The 17,815-nt window shown below is 42.5% G+C and overlaps 1 protein-coding gene across 3 annotated transcripts in view; it reads right to left on the reverse strand.

Moving 5' to 3' along the window:
- LOC116039087 (nucleolar protein 4-like) overlaps positions 1 to 17,815 on the reverse strand; it is a 132,795-nt gene that overhangs the window by 45,358 nt on the left and 69,622 nt on the right. For all 3 annotated transcript variants that reach the window (XM_031283830.2, XM_031283829.2, XM_031283831.2), the window contains exon 5: positions 193 to 346. In XM_031283830.2, coding sequence (XP_031139690.1) covers positions 193 to 346 — 154 coding nt within the window. The remainder of the gene's footprint in view (positions 1 to 192; positions 347 to 17,815) is intronic.

Consider the following 17,815-nt stretch of genomic DNA (forward strand, 5'->3'; position numbering starts at 1 on the left):
ATCAGTCAAAAATGAAAGCCATCGGTGTTAAGATGCCGCTCGTTAACAACCTCTACATTCATTTTAAAGATACTGTATGGGTTGAAAGAATTCTAATGTCCTGTTCTTCTTGGCTCCTGAAGAACCAAGAAGTTCTTTCAGCATGAATTTAAGAGCAGATGACTGTGGGTCTAACCTGCTCCCGGTCCTTACCGTCGTCCTCCTTGCTGTGTGCGTTCTGGGGACTGTGGCGCATCCTCTCTCCTCGGCTCGGTGGGCTCAGGTCAGACGCTGCTCCCAGATCAGCTGCTAGCCACGTGGGCTCGCTCATCTCGGCCTCCTCCTCGCTGCTCAGTGAACTGTCATCCTGACCACAAGAGACACAACAGCAACATTAGATACACGTCTGTCCTTCGATTATCTGGAAAACCATTCATCCCATCCACTTGACACTGGGCCGGTGTATTGCTCCGGACCCAAGGCAGTGCAGTGGCGAGTGTGAGCTCTTGAGATCTACAGGACATATTTATTAGTAGCGTGTTAGGTACACACCCCTATTAACTGTCACACTGCTGAACGGCATGCTGGATACAGCTCTCTCTGTGTGAAATGAAAACAGAGAGAGTGGAGTTGTTACATCGTAGCAAACGTACTGTTTTCATCTGTTCTTAAATGTACTGGCGTCGAATGTGAAGTGAAGTGCAAAGAATCTTTAATCACTTTATCAGTTTCAATCTGCTCAGTCAGTTATTTAGGTTCAAAGTAAGAGAATCAGTTGTCAGGGGAACAACTCTAAAAAGTGAATTTAAAAAAACCCAAATGAGTTGTTCACGCATCAAACAGGTGGATGCATATTATTTCCTAACAGATATTTCTTGCTCCATGAGATGTCTTATACAACATGTAAGGGCAGATGCACGCAACGTTTGCTTCATACCAAGGACACTTGGGACAGTACCTTAACAGACGAGAACCAATGTACACTTTCAGAGTTATTCATGAACACAGCATCACTTCTGAGCAGAGCTTTTGTCTGCATGGATCGATAGAGACACCTAACAAATCGCCTCACAAGGACACAAATAAAGAGTCCTTTGTGCCTCATAATCGTTGGGTTTATTGTAAACCACAAATAAATGCCAAAACACATTTGACAAGGACAAGGACAAGGACAGAGGAAGTGTTAGAAACTAGCAAACACGGCATTATCAACACTACGGAAATGAAGGAGGGAAAGACTAAATCAACACCACTCTTTCCTAACAGAAGATATCTTCTGTAAATCCACCTAAACTCAGATCAGCCACCTTTTCACGAATGAAGCCGTTTGGAGAGCATTTCAATTCCTCTATTCTCCGCTTTGTCAGAGCCAGCGTCCATGACAGCTGCTCCGCCGGTTTAACCCAAACATCAGAGGAAACAAGAACCACGAGGCAGATAAGCGCCAGGCGGGCAAATCAAACACAACATGCCAACGGCTGCTCAGCGTGCAGCTCCTGCAGGCCTCGCTGGTAGCAACAACATCATCACACTCTGACATTTTTCATCTCAACTCTTCATTCCACCTTTTTTCCTCTGTTCAAAAAACGCAACCCTCTCTAAGGGAATCTGGATTTGTTTCTGCCAGTCAGGAGCTACCAAAAGCTGAGCTATGTCATAGATGTAACCAGTGTGAGATCAGCCGGTGACTGACAGAGGAGTATTTCTCTATATTAAAAAGTGGCAGACCTCAGGTATACACCTCTAATAGAATGAACATGAAGTGGATTTTAAAGGTGATGTAAGACAATGGAAAAGACATAAGTGGGTAAAAAAAGAAAGAAAGTGATGTGAAGATGTGTTCATGCGAGTTAAAAGTCAACTTGTGCCCTTCCTGAAGCTGTACAACTTCATTTCATGAGGGTCTGGAGGAAAATAATCAAAAGAACTGGAGTTCCTGCAAAGTTTGAGCGTGTGAATGTAATGCTTGATAAATAAAAAGTAGTGAATATTTTTAAATTCTATTAAGGACTTTGGTGCAAAATGAATGTAACGTGCAATGATCAGAACATAAAGTGTCGTCCAAATGATGTAAAGTTCGGCCGCTGGTTTTTCGACATTGCGAAAGAATATCACACACGCGCACACACACACACACACACACACACACACACACACCTCTCTAGCTGTTATCAGCATCTTAGGACACCTGCACTCTCAGTAATGAGGTCCTGAGTGCTACAACTGCCTTGGATTACACACATGTACACATACACACAACCACATGCAAACAATGACAAGATTAATGAATGAGCAAAGACCCCGATGACACTAGAGCTAGGACGCCGTAAACTGCTCTTTTCACGACTGTTGTTGCGCTAAAAAGTCTTAAATAAAAAGGCAGACAGGTGGAGTGATGGGCGGAGAGCAGCAGCCTTATTCTCCATCCATGATGTCACTCTGAGCAGGAATGTGATGCATAATTTAACAGGGTGTGCATGCGACCGTGAAAAAATGTTGCAGCTCATAATGAGAGCTGAGGAATGACAGAAATGTAGACAGAAACGGAGGTCAAGAAAACATATAAAAGCTAAATAAAAATGTTCCACAGGACAGCTGTCCTTCAGATATAGTCCACATGGAAGCCATGCAGCAGTAACGTTGGTAACGGTGTGGATTTGGGATGGACGCTACCAAACCTTTTCAATTGGATACGATACGTTTTGTTACAATTTCACCAATACCGATACTGATCATTTCTTAAATGGGTATGTGATTTTTTTCAAAAATAATGGTCTTTTAGAAGAAGAAAAAAGATCATTCTACTTCACAGCACGGTACAAAAGCAAATATGATTTATGATTCAAATTCAATACAAATGTTTGTGCGAATAAGTGCAAACAATAATACAGCATTTTAGAGAAATACTATGATTAAATAATAAAATAATGATACGCGCAGTGCGCACCAGGTTCTGTCACATAGGTTTCCACAGTCAGGGTGTTTTTTGGCACAAACATTATACAAAAGCACTGAAAAACGTTTGGAAGTGATGCAGCTATACCCACGTGCTGTGTAATGTCATTTGTATCAATATTTTTCTAAAGGAATCAATACCAAATGAGTAGCTTGTAAGTACTGAAGCATGGATTCCACAGAAAGGGTCAGCCCGTCCCTGTGGTGGATGGCTTGCAGAAACCGTATAGTGCTCTGGGATCACATCCAGAAAAAGAAACCAACCTCCTTGAGCAGAAATGGATAAGGAAAAAGGTTTGAATCCATCGACAGGCCTGATGTTTACGCATATATTCTATTTAATACGTAACACATTAAGAAAGGGTTAGTTTAGCATTTAAATACGATTCTTTATACTACGTCTAGCTACCCATGCACCTTGCACAGTCATTTCATTTTCTTTGTTCTTATACTGTAACGGCTGTGTAGACAACTAATCTTTCCTCCTGAACACGCAGCTTTAAAATAAGAGTATGCTTAGGCATGCCAAGTAACAACAGTGAGTTGCATTATTTTACCACAGAAATAACTAGATTTTAAAAATGCTGGTATGTAAATGTAGAACTTGCACAGACAACATTTCCTCTCCTGATCAGGAAAAATCTTTATTTTGCAGCTTCAAAGATTCTTTTTCACAGTATTTGCTGTCACCAAAATATGCACTTTCTGTGTTTTCCGCTCATGTAATCATTCGCCCATACCTGTAAGAGGAAAAATATCCTTCTTATATATTTTCTTTTTATATTTATTCCAAATATAAACCTTTTATCGGTTCTGTAAACATCAAAACGCATCCCTCCATGTGCAGTGGGAAAAGAATTCACTACAATTCAATACAAACTGGAATATCAATCAGTGATCAGGCAAAATACCCCAACTTCTGATATACAATATATATATATATATATATATATATATATATATATATATATATATATATATATATAATTAGCTGATGTGCTCTCCTCTCTTCGAGCAACTTAACCAGTCAGAAGGAGCTTTCAAGCTACTACAGTGGAACATTTCTCTTTAAATCAACAGAAAACCATCTGTGCTTTTTTTCGCTGTCGCTGCACAAAGAATTAAAAGAAATGAACAACAGTGAAGGGACTCCACAGCTTCCATTTACAGAAAAGAAGAGAGTTGTGTACAACTGCTGCTGTGGCTCCTGTAGTGAGTCCATGTGGCAGCGCTGACCCATATCGGTCCATTAAAGAGGCTCCTCAGAGGAGGAGTTTCCCTGGGCTCGTCACACTGGATTAGCTCCCTCACTGCAGCCAACCAGTCAGACAAAAACTAGTGGCATCAATGTAGGTCTGGAGCAGCAGAGCTATCCACACAGCTGTGTCATCAACTCAAAAAGGCTGCAGTCCACAGTGGAAGTCATCATCACGTTCAATGTGTCTCATTTATTCTTTTATATGACGATGTTCACATATCTGTTCCAGGTCAGGACACACGTGTGACCCCAGTATGAACAGACAAGAGGGGGTTGAAGAAAAAGACAGTGTAGGTGAGGGTTCCTTAGTTCCTTTCAAGCGTACTGCGACCTTAAAGCTGGAGGCCAGGAAATATAAATGAAAGTCAGTTACCAATACTGATGCGTTTTATGTCAACCAGCCATAGGGCTGTCAAAACAGGCCACAAATGAACAAAACACAGGTTGGAATATATTCAAATCTATTTTTGTGCATTATGTCCACAAGAGGGCTAACCAATACAACAGGAGACCAAACTACTTGTATAAGTATACCTATACATTACAAAATAAACTAATAAAATAATACCTATACGTAAAACCTAATAACACACTGTAGACCTCTCGCCCTCATTCTCTCTGGAGCGTACAGGACATGACATATAATATATAACATATCATTTGTTAATAAAAAAAGAGTCTCTTTCCATTCCTTAATATGTCTGACAATTTCGGTCCTTACCGGCAGAAGTACCCAAATCTGATCGTCTCTCTTGCACACAGGTCAGCAACCTTAGGCAAGCGGTAGCTCAACCAATGGCAGACTAGCAAGACGTGTGCAAAGAGTTTTTGGAAATGTTCCAATCTGCATGCCAAATGACATCTTTCACAGCCATTGGCGGGAGTGCAGCCTGTTATTTACAGAAGTTTGAATGGATTTTTTCCCCCATCCGCATTCCGCAAAAAACCAACCCTACTCTGCCTCTGATTGGCTAGTATTCATCGCCTTCTTTACAGAATGCGCCGCAATAGCATTTTCTGAAACGTCAATGGAGCAATAAATGGGGAAAATCACTTACAGGACCACAGCTGTTCAAAAAGTGGGGAGTCAATGTTGGAACAAGACAATAGTTATAGGCCCCTGAAATGACCAAAGCTCCAACGATTCTGAGTGCTTTTCTGAAGCAATGCTCAGGGAGCTCATATGCCCAGGACACAAAGCTGCTCCAGGCACTAAGACTGTTGGGTAAGGCTCCCTCACAGCTAAATGCAATTCAAGGAGGGAAAAAAAGGGAAATACTGACGATTTCGAGGGCTCACATTCCAGGCCTGTAACAGATATGCGAGTTTGTGAGCTCACGGCGCGGCATGTTAATCAGCTCGGAGACTATTCTGAGGCTGGTAATTCACCACAGCCAGCCACATGGATCAACTCTGACAAATGATCAAATAAGACCTTTTTTTAATCTACTCTTAATTCCTTTTCAATTACTACCATCATCAGCCCACATTAGCTCATTTTCAATTACCATATCATCTCAATGCTATAATCACTGGTAAGGCGACGTCTCTTTGTCGTGGTGCTGGAGGACCGGAGAAGAGAGGACTCATATTAGAACCCGTGGAAGCTATCTAATGGTAAATCTGTCTGACTTCACTTTTCATAAAGACTCTTGGAAAACGAGCGCTGATGAAGTCACGAGGAAGCTTTTTCAAGTCTTCTTCCTCCTTGGTGCTGTGAAAGAGAAACTGAACAGTCTTTCTATTCTCAGATGACTTGCTGTGATCAGAATTAGGGGGTACATATAGACAGTGCAGGCAGGCAGGTTGCACTGACAAGCTGAGCTCATCTGGACACATGCATAACGGTGTGTGTGTTTCCTAACTAGTAACTAGCATGCACTGGGGGCCGTCGTAACAACCACGCGCCTAGAATCCAGCAGGAGATTTGATGTCTCGGCATTGTCAAGTTGTTCTCCTGTCACATTGTAGGAAGTCATTTCTGATTTCAGTGAAACCAACTTCAAACTACTGGAATATGACGATAGCTAGTACCTGAACATGATCATAACCCAGTCAAATGCACCAAAATAACAATTGTTATCTACTTACGCTCTTTTGTTATCCTTGAATACGTTTGTACGGTTTGCTCCTTTAAGGCCAAAATACACACTGCTGCCGAACGCCACTCATCAAAACTATGCCGCTGTCCTATTTCCAGCGGGACAGACAAAGTTTTTCAGCAACAAATACAGGTCCTGGAGCATACAGTCAGAAATGTGCACAAAAGATATTGGGCTGACGGGCCCAGAAGAATGCCAGATTAGCTGCAGACAGACAGATACACACACGCGACCGAACACATGATCCCCTCCAGTCTTATGCCTGGCAAAAAGAAAAAAGAAAAGCTGGAAAGTACGATTCAGGAACAAAGCAGTCTTTATGTTTTATCATCGGCATGTTAAAAGGACAAAGCTGTGGCCAACATATCCCATTAAAACGCCAAAACAATCAATGAATTGATCCTGTGTGTGTATCACAGCCTGATGTATAGAAACACATCAATGAGCCACCCTGTTGCACTGGCTGACATGTTCCTTCATCACAACACACACACACACACACACAAACTGTACTTTATTTTGACTCAATCCCACACACCGTCCTGCTGCCACAAATACTCACTAGAGCACCAAACGTGGATTAATCCGCCGCTGAAAATAGTGTCCAACAAATGCACTGTTTCCTCCTCTTTGTTTGATAAAAAAATACAGTGACCAGCTGTTTAAGGAAATTACTGATAAAATTATATTGTTTGTGTTGTACGACTTCAGCAGGAACCAATTGGCTCCGAGCTGAGAGACAGACAGACTGGGGAAGTCTGTTGGATTTGTTCTTTCCATGGGATTTATTGGGTTAGTGTGTGTGTGTGTGTGTGTGTGTGTAGTTGGATTCCACTTTGCAGAAAAAGTGACAGCGGTGCAATCATAGATGGGACGTAGCCCCTAAATCAAGCACGTTGTGACTCTCAGCACTGTCCCTACTGTTGATGTGCATATCATGTGCGAAGGTGGTGTTTGTCTCTCAGGCCGGGCTAGATGATGAACGGGAACAAGGGAGGAGCTGCAAGGAGGGTAGAGGGAGAGGAGGGCAATCAAGAAGAGGCAGAAACTGACAGAGCAGACATGGTGCAGCAGATGAGACATTCCAGCTCTGGTGATGGAGAGGCAGAAAACGGGGAACAGCTGAAGCTGTGGACAGTTGAGTAGTAAGGAAAAATAGCAGAGGGAGAGGAGAAAGAGCAACGGATAAACACAATGAGGATCATTCAGTCTGAAGTAGGGCTGAACGATTTTTGAAAATAATCTAATTGCGATTTTTTTCAAAAATATTGCGATTCAATATGCGATTATTTTTTAAGCTCTTCTGTATTATTCAACAAAGACAAGCAATAAATCATTGTATAGTATGAACAACACAAGATTAGATAGATTAAACAAACTGATCTTTCCTGGAGGCCAGGCCTGGATGTGATGATGAAATTAGGTGATGCATGAATTTATATGAATTACATCTTTTGTTTAACTACTTCAGTCACAGTAGTATATTGAGCACTGACCAAGCCTGGTGTAAACATGCATATGAAAGTCAGAAACTAATCACACAAACTAAAGGGCAGATTGCAGAAATATAAAAACAAATATGTGGCTTTAGCACACTTAGTAGTATTTACATTTAATTATCATTTACTGTAATAAACATATGGAAACATGTGGATTGCACTTTTTAAACACTGTCTTTGAACTTTTCTAGACAGTTAAATAAGTAAAAATATAGTATATACAGTATATACAACGGTGTATTTTTTTACAGCGCACACTAGGGGTGTAACGGTACGCAAAAATCACGGTTCGGTACGTACCTCGGTTTTAGGGTCACGGTTCGGTTCATTTTCGGTACAGTAAGGGAAAGAAACTGCAGGTTGTTTATTACTATAAACTTTTTTTTAACAATTTGTTTACACTTTTTTAAACACTTTTTAATAAAATAAAGTTAATAAAATATATATATAAAATAAAAAAAGAATAAGAAATAAAATACTGCTGCAAAGTTCTCCACTAAATAAAATACTCTCAGACTCAAACCAATATCACATAATAAAATATAATGAAAAATACAAATAAATAACTATGGATTACAGTGCAGCATTACCAATCCCAGCTTGTAGGCCTGCTCATATTAAAACAAAATATATAACTTTTCCAAAGTGTAAAGTGCAGACTCAACAGTTTCAGTTCACACTCTTGGTGTGAACTGAAACACTCACACTTTGGTCTTATCGACTAGTCTTTCATCTTATCGACTAGTCTTTGGTCTTATCGACTAGTCTTTGGTCTTACCGACTAGTCTTTGGTCTTATCGACTAGTCTTTGGTCTTATCGACTAGTCTTTCATCTTATCGACTAGTCTTTGGTCTTATCGACTAGTCTTTGGTCTTATCGACTAGTCTTTGGTCTTACCGACTAGTCTTTGGTCTTACCGACTAGTCTTTGGTCTTATCGACTAGTCTTTGGTCTTACCGACTAGTCTTTGGTCTTATCGACTAGTCTTTGGTCTTATCGACTAGTCTTTCATCTTATCGACTAGTCTTTGGTCTTATCGACTAGTCTTTGGTCTTATCGACTAGTCTTTGGTCTTACCGACTAGTCTTTCATCTTATCGACTAGTCTTTGGTCTTATCGACTAGTCTTTCATCTTATCGACTAGTCTTTGGTCTTATCGACTAGTCTTTCATCTTATCGACTAGTCTTTGGTCTTATCGACTAGTCTTTGGTCTTATCGACTAGTCTTTGGTCTTATTGACTAGTCTTTCATCTTATCGACTAGTCTTTGGTCTTATCGACTAGTCTTTGGTCTTATCGACTAGTCTTTGTCCGTTGACGTATTTCACTGGGCGGGTAGGTTTAGAGATCAGTGTTTGGTGTAGGCAATCTGTACAGTGATTGACATATTGACATATATAACTTTTCCAAAATGTAAAGTGCAGACTCAACAGTTTCAGTTCACACTCGCGTGATGCCTTTTCAAGTGCGTTAACAAGTTTTTGCCAGAAACATACCCGATCATTCCTGAGCAACGTCGGCACACTGCTTTGGTCTTATCGACTAGTCTTTGGTCTTATCGACTAGTCTTTGGTCTTACCGACTAGTCTTTGGTCTTACCGACTAGTCTTTCATCTTATCGACTAGTCTTTGGTCTTATCGACTAGTCTTTGGTCTTATCGACTAGTCTTTGGTCTTACCGACTAGTCTTTCATCTTATCGACTAGTCTTTGGTCTTATCGACTAGTCTTTGGTCTTATCGACTAGTCTTTCATCTTACCGACTAGTCTTTGGTCTTACCGACTAGTCTTTGGTCTTACCGACTAGTCTTTGGTCTTATCGACTAGTCTTTCATCTTATCGACTAGTCTTTGGTCTTATCGACTAGTCTTTCATCTTATCGACTAGTCTTTGGTCTTATCGACTAGTCTTTGGTCTTATCGACTAGTCTTTGGTCTTATTGACTAGTCTTTCATCTTATCGACTAGTCTTTGGTCTTATCGACTAGTCTTTGGTCTTATCGACTAGTCTTTGTCCGTTGACGTATTTCACTGGGCGGGTAGGTTTAGAGATCAGTGTTTGGTGTAGGCAATCTGTACAGTGATTGACATATTGACATATATAACATTTCCAAAATGTAAAGTGCAGACTCAACAGTTTCAGTTCACACTCGCGTGATGCCTTTTCAAGTGCGTTAACAAGTTTTTGCCAGAAACATACCCGATCATTCCTGAGCAACGTCGGCACACTGCTTTGGTCTTATCGACTAGTCTTTGGTCTTATCGACTAGTCTTTGGTCTTATCGACTAGTCTTTGGTCTTACCAACTAGTCTTTCATCTTATCGACTAGTCTTTGGTCTTATCGACTAGTCTTTGGTCTTATCGACTAGTCTTTGGTCTTACCGACTAGTCTTTCATCTTACCGACTAGTCTTTGGTCTTACCGACTAGTCTTTGGTCTTACCGACTAGTCTTTGGTCTTATCGACTAGTCTTTCATCTTATCGACTAGTCTTTGGTCTTATCGACTAGTCTTTGGTCTTATCGACTAGTCTTTGGTCTTATCGACTAGTCTTTCATCTTATCGACTAGTCTTTGGTCTTACCGACTAGTCTTTCATCTTATCGACTAGTCTTTGGTCTTATCGACTAGTCTTTGGTCTTATCGACTAGTCTTTGGTCTTATCGACTAGTCTTTCATCTTATCGACTAGTCTTTCATCTTATCGACTAGTCTTTCATCTTATCGACTAGTCTTTGGTCTTATCGACTAGTCTTTGGTCTTATCGACTAGTCTTTGGTCTTATCGACTAGTCTTTGTCCGTTGACGTATTTCACTGGGCGGGTAGGTTTAGAGATCAGTGTTTGGTGTAGGCAATCTGTACAGTGATTGACATATTGACATATATAACTTTTCCAAAATGTAAAGTGCAGACTCAACAGTTTCAGTTCACACTCGCGTGATGCCTTTTCAAGTGTGTTAACAAGTTTTTGCCAGAAACATACCCGATCATTCCTGAGCAACGTCGGCACACTGCTTTGGTCTTATCGACTAGTCTTTGGTCTTATCGACTAGTCTTTGGTCTTATCGACTAGTCTTTGGTCTTATCGACTAGTCTTTGGTCTTACCGACTAGTCTTTCATCTTATCGACTAGTCTTTCATCTTATCGACTAGTCTTTGGTCTTATCGACTAGTCTTTGGTCTTACCGACTAGTCTTTCATCTTATCGACTAGTCTTTGGTCTTATCGACTAGTCTTTGGTCTTACCGACTAGTCTTTGGTCTTATCGACTAGTCTTTCATCTTATCGACTAGTCTTTGGTCTTATCGACTAGTCTTTGGTCTTATCGACTAGTCTTTCATCTTATCGACTAGTCTTTGGTCTTACCGACTAGTCTTTCATCTTATCGACTAGTCTTTGGTCTTATCGACTAGTCTTTGGTCTTATCGACTAGTCTTTGGTCTTACCGACTAGTCTTTGGTCTTACCGACTAGTCTTTGGTCTTACCGACTAGTCTTTGGTCTTATCGACTAGTCTTTCATCTTATCGACTAGTCTTTGGTCTTATCGACTAGTCTTTGGTCTTATCGACTAGTCTTTGGTCTTATCGACTAGTCTTTCGTCTTATCGACTAGTCTTTCGTCTTATCGACTAGTCTTTGGTCTTATCGACTAGTCTTTGGTCTTATCGACTAGTCTTTGGTCTTATCGACTAGTCTTTGTCCGTTGACGTATATCACTGGGCGGGTAGGTTTAGAGATCAGTGTTTGGTGTAGGCAATCTGTACAGTGATTGACATATTGACATATATAACTTCTCCAAAATGTAAAGTGCAGACTCAACAGTTTCAGTTCACACTCGCGTGATGCCTTTTCAAGTGCGTTAACAAGTTTGAAGTGTTGCCAGAAACATACCAGATCATTCCTGAGCAACATCGGCACACTGCTTTGGTCTTATCGACTAGTCTTTGGTCTTATCGACTAGTCTTTGGTCTTATCGACTAGTCTTTCATCTTATCGACTAGTCTTTGGTCTTATCGACTAGTCTTTGTCCGTTGACGTATTTCACTGGGCGGGTAGGTTTAGAGATCAGTGTTTGGTGTAGGCAATCTGTACAGTGATTGACATATTGACATGACCAATGAAAACTTTAGAATCAGCTGCAGGGCGGGATGTGTGCTGAACGCGGAGACTTACGCCACTTAATATGTTTTTTTAAAATTGACCTATGTTCCGCACACAAAAGACTGCATTCGGTGCACATGCGCACCGTACCGAAAGACCTGTACCGAAACGGTCCGGTACGAATACACGTACCGTTACACCCCTAGCACACACAGAGGAGCTGCCTCCAGCCCCTCCCTCCCCTCATGAAGTTGCGTGCCGCGTGCATGACACTGTCAACGTTGCACTCACACTCAGAGACAGAGAGGCTAACGTTAGGTTAGCAGTAGCATGCTGCTGCTGGTCTTGTCGTGGGATTAACTGTACTAATAAAACCGTTGAAACAACGCAGCCACGCTGCTGTGAAAGCTCCCCGAACGTCATTTATCAGAGTCTGGTTGTTACCCCTGTCCACGGTAGTCTAGATTTACCCTGCAGAGATCTGAGGAGCAGTTAACCATAGTCCTCACAAATCCACCAGAGGTTAGAACGCCAACACAGAGACAGAGGAAGGGGACGGACATCAGGCCGAATAGAGTGACCTCTGGCGGAATTTCCGGCAGCAACGGAATCCAAATGCTGCAGAAAGTAATTTGTGAGGTTTTCCTGCATGTCTCTGTTTTATACCACACATTTTATAGAAAGATGAACAAAAAAATGAATCAACTTTCTCCCACCCCAGAGTATTAAGTTCAGTACATTTAAGTGAATGATTGTATGTAATCATCAGCTCTGTCCCTTTTTATTTCATTACTGTGTTTCCCCCATGTCCCCAGTAATCCCGGCCGGCTCATTTGGTACTTAACAGGGATTCTTTGCAGCTCTGCGCTTCCCTTACCGAAACATCATATCTCGGTGTGTAATTTGTGTCGGCAAAGAGGCTTCACGGCCCCCCCGTGGCTCCGTCTGTGGGGGTGCAGGAGCTAACGGCGTGGGCGGAACAAGTTGGAGAGCTTATTACATTTTACAGACGAGAATTTCACATAAGTTTGAAGCAGATACTTTAACAGAAGGCCGCGGGCAGGGCTCATGCACAGGACTGAAAAGGTCATTTTTCTGTCTAAGATGTACATGACCACACAATTTTCTGTGACAGTACTTATAGAGAATTGTTTAGATATTTAGTGATATGGCTGCATTTAGTACAAGAAGTCTACAGTTTGAAGACTGACCAAAACTTCAAAGTATTTGAGAGTGAATGAGGGGAGACGAAGCAAAAGATTTTCTGGAATGTAATTTGCTAGATGCAATTTTCTCACCATTGATTTAAAATGAGGTTTCATGTCTATAGTACTCTCCCCCCCCCCACTCCCATTGTTTTCACTGATGGTGTGTTGACGACATCAAAGACAGCATGAATTAGAAAATGGAGGGGACGATGGGGGAGGAGAGAAGAGACGGAGGGAGGGTAAACAAAGGACATATGGGAGTTTGGAGAGAGGAGAAGTAGGAGCGAGGAAGTGAGTGAGTAAAGAGGAGGTGATGGAGGAGGAGAAGGAAGGAGGAGATGAGCGCTGAGAGAAAGGGACGTTTCCATCCGTTTGTCCGGTGGCTAACCTGATTAGCTTAGCAACGCCATAGGACCAGATCCGGCCGATCTGCTCCGGAAACACAAACAACAATCGATGCACTTATACAGACGTGTACAAATGCACACGCACTGACCGCTACACGGCTCTCTGTTTGTTCATAATGTAGAGCAATGATCCCCAACTGGGGCTGTGTGTGCGTCTGCTGGGTGGTGGGAAGAGACTTACATTATCCCAAATGTTTTCCATCAGTGTTCAGACCCAGAGAAAGCTGTCATTTTATTCAAGGTAACGCTCCGTTACATGTGGTCGCCTGTCGATGGCGTCATATCCCCTTTGTGCATGCGTCAGTGTTGTGGTTGTCTGCCAGAATTTGCCAGAATTTGTGAGGACTATGGTTAACTGCTCCTCAGATCTCTGCAGGGTAAATCCAGACAGCTAGCTAGACTATCTGTCCAATCTGAGTTTTCTGTTGCACGACTAAAACTACTTTTGAACGTACACATGTTCCACCAAAACCAGAGCAGGTTTTTCTCCCATCCAGAATGTGTGGACTAGTCAGACCCTCCTCCGCAGCGCTGTGGAGGAGGGTCTGGCAACGCGAGACTACACTCAGCCTGCTCCCAGTCTGTCCTACAGTGCAGCACTGTAAAATGAATATCATTACAAAAATCAATTAAGGTTGGTGGCTCTTCCTGTGCTCAGCCTCTTTGTTCTCTTTGTGTTCCAGGCAGTGGTGGTGCAGAGCGGGACCCTGAAGCTGTCAAATTGGCATCCTTCCACCTACCTACCTCCCCCCACCCATTGCTCTCCCACACCACCCCACCTCCTCATTTATCTGCCTTTATTTCTGCCTCCCCCCATGCCTTTACCCTGCCAACTCCATCCCTGTCTTCTGCTGCCCCCCCTCCTCACTCCACCATCAGCCTGCCACCCCCACCCCCCCCAGCTCCGCCCCCACCGACACCTCCCTCTCGCTGCAGCACGGTTTTTATCCGACACCCATCAGAAGTAAGAGCTGCTCCCGCTCTCTGCCGACAAAATGCAACAGGATAAAGAAGACTACTAACAAGTACCGCAGCTTAGTGACAAATATTCATGGTTTAATAACCATCAATTCAATCAAACCAAGGGACCAAACTGTGACATATTTTATGTATACATAAAAAAAAATAAATGTATACTATTTTCATTCATAACATAATAAGGCAATAACTGCAGGACATTTGTTTAAACCGAGTGATAGGGACACATTTTGGGGAGATTATTTCCTAGGAATATGGTCAGAGATGGCTTTCCCTGCTCTTCAACAATCATATGTACTAGGCTTCTTTTTTTGACACATTAAATTTATGTAGCACTCAAAAAACACACCCACTAAAAATATGCACATTAATTAAACATTAAAAATGAATGAAATGCTGAGATATAGACCAACTGTATATATACATACAATCATATAGTATATATATATATATACAATCATATAGTATATATATATATATATTAATTTTTTGAAGTTGTCTGTTAACATAAGAAGGCCTTGTGACCCCCGTGCAGTAGACAGATACACGGAGACAATAAAATCCCTCCTCTGTCAGTCGTACTGTTTATAGATGTTATTTATTCCTTCACTATCTCTCTGTGTTACGCCATTTTGGGCGATCAATGAGCTGAACTGCATCATTTTTATGATTTTTTTTATCGAAGGCATATTTTTATTTCACCCATCGACAGTTTCTGAATTGATTTCCCTGAAACTTTACAATATCACAAGCCAAATAAATAATGTGATTGAGGATTTCTTTCCTATGGCCCACTCCTGTCAGATAGCCATTCCCACTCACACCTCTGTGTTGTCCAGTTCAGCCCATCTGCATGTGTACGGGGGTGTGGGAGGAAACGGGAACCCACACAGACACACAGAGAACATACAAACCAGCAGCACGTCGCTGGGTTCGCTACACAAGCCCGTTCAAATGCAGTGAGTCATCTGCACACCTCAGTCGTCACGGTAAAAATCAGGTTACCGCGACGACACCGTCGCTGTTTGGCCATAATTATCACGGGTCAGCACCGCTAATCTCCTGCTGTGAGGCGGCGTTAGGAATGCATGAGCATGCCACAATGCACAGCGGCTGAAGTGGGCTCTGTGGCACTGCAGCACACAACCAGTGACCAAAACAGAAACACCCTCGCACATCTATCTGACCTCCACTTGACATTACTGCAGGAAGATTTGAGGCACTTAGTGCCGGTTGGTCCACATGACAGCCGCTCGGTATTCAGTCCAACGACAACGACGGCGACGGCTTGTTTCTGACTGCATCCATCTCTCAGAGAGGTCGATGAGTGCTGGAGGGGAGAGGAGAGGATCATTTCTGAACGGAGAGAGAGGTGAAGATATTGATAAGAGGCCAGCAGGCCGGGGAGACACACACACACACACACACACACACACACACACGCACACACACACACACGCGCGCGCTGCAAGGATTAACAGGGTGCAGGCCGAGGAGCTCCACTGCAGAATATTGATCGGCGAGACAACCAGCCATGAGGAGGAGGTGTGTGTCTGTGAGAGGGTATCACCACTGAAACACACACATACACCAATAATACTTGATGCTGCACCATCGGTAGCGTACAGACAAAGGCAATGAGCAAGGTTTGGTTGACCGACAGATACAGACAGTGTGAGAACAAAATGGGGACAGACAGACAGACAGACAGACAGACAGACAGACTGCGTCTGTCAGCGTCAGCAGGCTGTCTGTCTGTCAGGTTATAAAAAGCCCCGTACAGTATGCAGCGCAGAGGAGGCGGCCGGCCACAATCGATAAGCTGCCACTGACCTTCATCGAACAGACACACAGAGAGGAAGTAGAACCATGACTAGTCACATGTCTGCACCAGTTTTAACAACACCGATGGTCTCGTCTCATGGATCCACTTCCTGTTGGGAGCGATATTCATCCTTCGAGAAGTGATATCATGTCAGGTATCCAGCCTGCTGCTGACTGCGTGTTATCCTTCACACGCGTAGACAAACGGTTACTGAGCTCCGTACTTTTATCTCGGATGCCACGTCTCTGAATTCAGAAGCACTTTTAGAGTTGAGCCTCTGGGTTCAATCCAACTCTCCAAATGGGTTCTCCTTCGATTTCTGTCTGCATCTCTGGTGAGAGATCACTCACCAAACGTTTGAGTGAGATGAGCTTGGTGCAGAGGAAAAGCTAAAACATTGCTTCTAGAGTTTGGGTATTCAGAATTTGGTTTTATTCTGAATGTAGCGTTTTCAGATTAAGACGTGGAATATGTCGATAGCATTCAGGTTTTAGGAGCTGCATTTCTTTGGACATGATTAGATGGATGGATGGATGTTCCTATTCATCTCCCACCCATACTTACTCATACTCACATTCATGCCAGCATATTTACCATACACTCCTTGCCAACGTATGCAATTAAAATTCCATTCGGTAACAGTCCATATGCGTCTGAATCTGGGTTTTTACAGCAGTTTGCGACACACGTCCTCTTGCCTGTTTATGGTCAGCTCTGTGCGTTGGACACAAAGCAACCAGCCAACAGTTTGCAGGGCTGCGGTAGAGATGCATGGCCAAAAGAAAAGAAGGAGAAACACAGCGATTTTTAAACATTATGAAAGACTTGGATATCAGCAGGTTTTTGGCAACACTGAGCTTCTCAAGAATAAAAGAATTAAATAAATAGAATTAACAGAATAAAAAGAGGGGGCTGTCCAACAAGTCAGGTGGAAAACTGAGACCAAAAACAGAGCTACTGTAACTACTACTGTGGACACACCCGACTGACTGATATGTATCTGAAAACAAATAGTCAAAGATATAGCTACATCTACCAGACACGAGATACTTCAGTCTTTAGGACTTGATTCATTGGACTGTATGAACCGGAACAAACCACAGACTGAATTCACTCTGCATCCCATTACATTAAAGATAATCCAAGACCTTTTCAACTGTGTGAAGGACCCAAAACAGTTCCAGCAAACACGCTGTGTGTGTGTGTGTGTGTGTGTGTGTGTGTGTGTGTGTGTGTGTGTGTGTGTGTGTGTGTGTGTGTGTGTGTGTGTGGGGGTGGGGAGGGGAATCATTTCAGTGCAATAAATAATAAATGTCTCACTGTAAATTGAATCTTAACTCTAAAGCCACAGAACATTTTATCTGTCCGGACTACAAGGAAGTACAGGCCAGAAATATAACCACAGACAGCAGGGCACCGCTACACACACACACACACACACACACACACACACAGCAAACAGTCCACCTCTTCTTGATGTTTAGAATAATCTTAATACATTCAAC

Source organism: Sander lucioperca, chromosome 12 (genome assembly GCF_008315115.2).
Source record: "Sander lucioperca isolate FBNREF2018 chromosome 12, SLUC_FBN_1.2, whole genome shotgun sequence".
Lineage (NCBI taxonomy): Eukaryota > Metazoa > Chordata > Actinopteri > Perciformes > Percidae > Sander > Sander lucioperca.